Source organism: Miscanthus floridulus, unplaced genomic scaffold (genome assembly GCF_019320115.1).
Source record: "Miscanthus floridulus cultivar M001 unplaced genomic scaffold, ASM1932011v1 fs_33_2_3, whole genome shotgun sequence".
Lineage (NCBI taxonomy): Eukaryota > Viridiplantae > Streptophyta > Magnoliopsida > Poales > Poaceae > Miscanthus > Miscanthus floridulus.
Genome location: NW_027096610.1, coordinates 20,953 through 26,054, shown reverse-complemented (window position 1 = coordinate 26,054; position 5,102 = coordinate 20,953). Strand labels below are relative to the sequence as shown.

General features: G+C 53.9%; 1 protein-coding gene across 1 annotated transcript; it reads right to left on the bottom strand.

Annotated features, from left to right (window-relative positions):
* Positions 1–336: 336 nt before the first annotated feature.
* On the bottom strand, positions 337–2,145 carry LOC136531395 (uncharacterized). Its single transcript, XM_066524060.1, has one exon. The coding sequence runs from the start codon at positions 1,974–1,976 to the stop codon at positions 582–584; it is 1,395 nt and encodes a 464-aa protein (XP_066380157.1). The 5' UTR covers positions 1,977–2,145; the 3' UTR covers positions 337–581.
* Positions 2,146–5,102: the final 2,957 nt, after the last annotated feature.

The following is a 5,102-nucleotide window of genomic DNA, read 5'->3' as shown; positions in this document are numbered from 1 at the left end:
TAAAAAAAGTACAGAATGAGCTTTTTCAAATTTATTATAATGGTATTTACTTGAAAGTAAGTACAAAATGAATTTTGGTCGACTTTTATCAGGCAGCAACGTTTTATTGCACGAGGTCAGCAAGATATATGACTGTCCTTTGTCACTCGTGTTTGGTAATCGACGAAAGTTTCAGTGCTTGTTAAAAAAAAGAGAGAATAGGAATCCAACCCTACTACTCTAATAAAAAATTAAGTGTTTTTTTTGCCTATAAAGCCAAAAGTACATAATGAGATTTTTAAATTTTATATACATATATTTATCTTTCTTTTTAAAAACGACACCTAATTTATCTATTGCAGGCTTTCCACAACCAACAGCGTGTCGCTGCAAGAGGTCAACAAAGAGATTGACCTCTGTTACAACTTACACGTGTTCTTATTATTCAACGCAATCCTCATTAATCTACAGAACTATGCATGCACACCGGTTGCAGCAGGTCAACGAGAAGTTGAGCCGCTGTTTTCTGAGAAATGAAGAGCGTCTCTACACACGAATTCGTCATAGAAGCTTCCAAGATTCAGAGGCAGGAGGCGGATCAATCAGCCGGCGAGCGACGGGAACACCCAAACCGGGGGCGGCCACTTCCAGAGCAGGTCCCTGGCGGCGCCGCGCGGCGGCCGGTAGCTCCCGTCGGCGAGGTCCAGCAAGCCCACGTCCGGTGCCACCTCGTGGCACCGGTCGTGCGACCACGGCCCGTCGTCGGTGAAGTAGACGCAGTTGCCCCTCACCCCGGCGTCGTCCGCCGGGACGCACAACGACGCGCTCTTCCCCAGGAACAGCGCGCGCCCGAACAGGACGCGGCCGTCCGCCGGCGCCCACCGGCCGGTGGCGGCCGTCCACTCGAAGAGCTCGACGCCTGTGGTGGTGTACTCCACGTGCTCCGGCCGGGGCTCCCACGCGTACCGCGCGTGCGCTGCCTCGCGGAGGCGGTGCACCTGCAGCAGCCGCCCCGGCGAGAGCTCCACGAGGTACATGCGGCACGCCGCCGACATGGCGCACGCGCGGCCCGAGAACGAGCAGACGCACGGCGGCGCGAGCGCGACCGCCCTGGGCGCCGTGGCGGCGTCCATGTCCCACGCGTCGACGCGCCCCGCGGCGTCCATCGTGTACACCAGCTGATGGTCACGCCGGCTCCCGTCCGCCCCGGAGGACGACGACGCGCGCACGGCGTCCACCCAGCACCGCCCGGGCGCGTCGGCGTCGAGCAGCGTCCACTCCGCGTCCCCGGCCCGCGCAACGGCGAGGCGGCCTAGGGGCTGGCAGATGAGCAGCACGGCGTATCCGCCCCAGGAGCAAGGGAGCACCCTTCGCGGCGCCGACAGGACGACGGCCTTCTCGTAGACATCATACCGGAGCCTGTCGGGCGCGAACGTCTCCGGCAGGACCAGCGCATCCTCCTCGCCACAGCCGCCGTCTCCGTCGGCGAAGCAGAACCGCAGGCCGTAGCTCTCGACGCGACCGCCGGCGCCGCGGCGGGCGTCGACGAACGGGAGCGTGCCGGCGGACGGGAGGCAAAGCTGCGCGCCCGTAACCGGGTTCAGGAGGCTCAGCTCCGAGCAGGCATCGGCGGTGACGAGCCACCCGTCGGGCGACGAGCCGACGCAGAGGCGGTCGCGGGCGGCCGGCGCCGGCTGACGGATCGCGTACGTCCGGCCCTCCGCCAGGCTCAGGAACCGCGCCACCGAGAGCTTGGCGCTCCCGTCGTCGACGCCGCCGGTCCGCGCGGTCGGGTTGAAGGGGAGCATGAGCCACGGGGACGGCGTGGCCTGCGGAAGCCCCGTGGCGGCGGCGGCGGTGTGGGCCGACTGCCAGGCGGTGCAGACGGCCGGGAAGCGGACGCGGTCCGGCACGGGGAGGCGGGCGAGCACAGATTCGAGCAGGTCGCGCTGTAGGTCGGCCCACCCGCCGGCGATGGCGAGCTTGCTCATCGACATCAGAGGAAAGAAGAGGATGGCGTGGAGCGATTGGGTTGATGAGGCGAACGATTGCTTAAAAATGGCCGCCGCCGTGCATGTGATGTGAGCATGTCTCGGTGTTCCGGCGTGCCGTGCCCGTGTATTTGGTGATGCCGGCGCCCGCCGATACTGCGAAGTCGCTGACCTCTCTACTCTGACCAGAGAGCAGAGAGGCTTGGAATTGGATTGGGCAGGATGGGATGTGTACGGCGGGAAACCGTGGGCGCGCGTGTTTTACGACCGGGTCCTAATGGCTTTTGGCGGGCCGTCTGCTGTCCCGAATAATTTTAGCGGGCCGGGCCGCACGAGACCTGTGGGCGGTCGCCTGCTGTGGCTGGGCTAGGACAAAACGAAGACCGCGGCGGCACGCTCGGGAGAACGAGTGCGACGTTCGATTTCTGTTGGAGCGTAGTATGATTTGTTCGATTTCAAAAGAAGCTTACGATTAATTTGTTCGACACGTTGAATCTCGGCGGGGAAATGTTTTGTTTTCGGAAGCCCACCTGCCCGTCCGTCCGATTTGATCGATAACAAATCGGCTGCAGAAACGGGTAGATAGGCGCGCGCATGAGCGGTGCAGGTGCTACCTGCGCATGCATGCCGTTGCGATGATGCCGGACGAGCGCATAATTTGAATCCCCGCCCAAACCAAACGCAAACGCAAACGGATCGAGCAGCGTGAGCCATTATATTATTATATTTATAGTATCCCACCGAAAATTCCATCTCAGATACATCGATCGTCAGTAGCAGTGTTATCAGCGGATGTTGTGTCTGCTTCTATCTTTTAGACAACACTATTCTGGAACTGACCAAGGAATTTGCTTCCCTCAATCCAAAAAACATCCACCTCTGAAGCCTATGGCACGTTGTATGTTCTCTGGTCTAGCCTCTAGTCAAGGTTTAATGTGGCACGATAGTCCTCGAGGTGTTCGGCCTGGCCCACACTTCTCAGATGTTGTGAGTATGGGTTGTCACGACGGATGGCCACCGCCTTCAAGGACATTGGTAATGTCATATATGCGCCGCTTTTGAACTTGAATTGTAGGAAGAGCCTGTGAGCCTGTGAGTGTGTTAACATGGAAATCTTTCTATGCACAGGTTCACCACTCCATCCACCACCTCGTGTTGGCACGTGGCGCTATGACAGTTCACTAGGTGATCATAACAGTCTATGTCTTTATATTTTCTGAACCTGGTTATATTGCTCTTTCCTTAGTAATGTTTGCTGTTACTTATATCCATCCTTATGATCCTTGTTCAGGACTTCTAACAAAAAAATTCATTAACTTGCTCAAGCAAGCTCCAGATGGCATTATTCTAGATTTAAATAATGCAGCAGAAACACTAGAGGTTATAGATTCTTTTCATTTTCATCTGTCATCTCTTTTTGTCCATTTGGTAGTTGGTACACACTCACAGACTCTTCCTACAATTCAGGTTCAAAAGCGGCGCATATATGACATTACCAATGTCCTTGAAGGCATGGTTTGTACTTGTACCTATTTGACATGGTTGAATCTTTCCTAAGCAAATTGTGCAGAACCTTTTTGTTGAAAATGTCTTGTATGCTGAATTGTTGAGTCCGATTTGATTAGGGCGACGAGGTTATATGTACAATAGTACTTCTTGTGGCAGGGCAGACCTACGTGCGTCGTTGAGGCGAGGCCCTCCGCTACTGCCTTGTATGCTCGGACTGCACATATGCTTAGCCAAAACGAATGTTAGTATTGCAACTAAGCTCAAGACTGCACATAAACTCAACTAAGTTCAATACTGCACATAAATCAAATTGCAACTAAATTCTGAGGCTGCACCTGAATTCAGAGACTGTACCATAAATCAAATTGCAACTAAAAAATTTGTATCATTCAGTAAAATTTGACGAGCCAATCTTCTATTCAGTCCTATTCACTTTCTGACAATAGCTCTATGTGCTGGGGATGGAGGTTATATCCTGAAAAATATGTACAGGTGAAGGCTAGCATATAGTTTGTAGAAATTGTATTTACATTTCAGGTACAGATCTGTTTTCTTCATGAACATGCACATGCTTTGTTCTCGTCTGGTGTTTCATCAAGAAGAAAAGATATGGATACTTAATATTTCACCCTGCTGCTCATGCAACTTGTGGCATGGAAACTATTTCAGGTATTCAGTTTTAGAATGACTGTGAAGTGGGCGTTTTCTACAAGCTGACAAATGCTCCGTCTTTTAGGTATTCAGTTTGAGAATGGCTGTGAAGTAGATCAAATGCTAACTCTAACGGTGTGTTCTTTATGGATAAATGGGAAAAAAACTGGCACCATTGGTAGCAGCAATTCAGAATAGGTGAACTCTGAATATCCAAGTTCTATACTGTCCATCAAGTCAGCTACTCCGATCTGGCATTATACCTAATAGGTTGCATGCAGTGGAGAGGGGAAACAAAAGCCAAAAAAATTCTCACCACGTTCCTGCAGTATGATGAAATAGTATAGGCGAAGGTAGCAGCTGAGGTCTTTCACGTTTGATCGCTATGCAGAGCCTTGTATTGCTGTCGATCGGATCATGAATAGTATGGCACTCACAAGTCACAAACACCTGGATTAACCTTAAGCCGGCCTTCAGTGTTGTGGGCGACATGTGTTGCGTAATGGCGGCGAATGACAGTGGTGCGCGACGGCCGACGATTCGTCTCTTCAACGCACGCACGTCCTCAGGGCTCAGACGTGCTGCGGGAGATTGCATCAAGTGTGAGGAGGGAGCACGATGGGCGGTGCGCAGACTGCAGCAATGGCAAGGCCGGCGTGTGGCAATTCTGCCAATGGCTTACGACTGGCGATGGCGCAGGAGACAGACGGAGGACCAAGGGCATCGATCGGGCGACGGTGGGTGCAGTGGCGAAGGTTGCACGCGAGGACGAGGGCGAGGGATGAGGAGGTGAGGACGCGATCCCGTCGTGTGTGTCAGGGCATGATTGCGTGACTGGCAGCGCGATCACGAACGAGGATTGATTTTTGCCGTGCTGATGACGGTTGTTATGGGGAGGGCGGCGTGAGAGGATCCTAGGATTGCGGACCGCCGGGCGTGGGCGCTGACTGCGGAGGCACCGGCGGAGCCATG

Bases quoted from the DNA above. Each gene is read 5' to 3' on its own strand.
- LOC136531395 (XM_066524060.1), bottom strand. From the start codon at position 1,976: ATGTCGATGAGCAAGCTCGCCATCGCCGGCGGGTGGGCCGACCTACAG.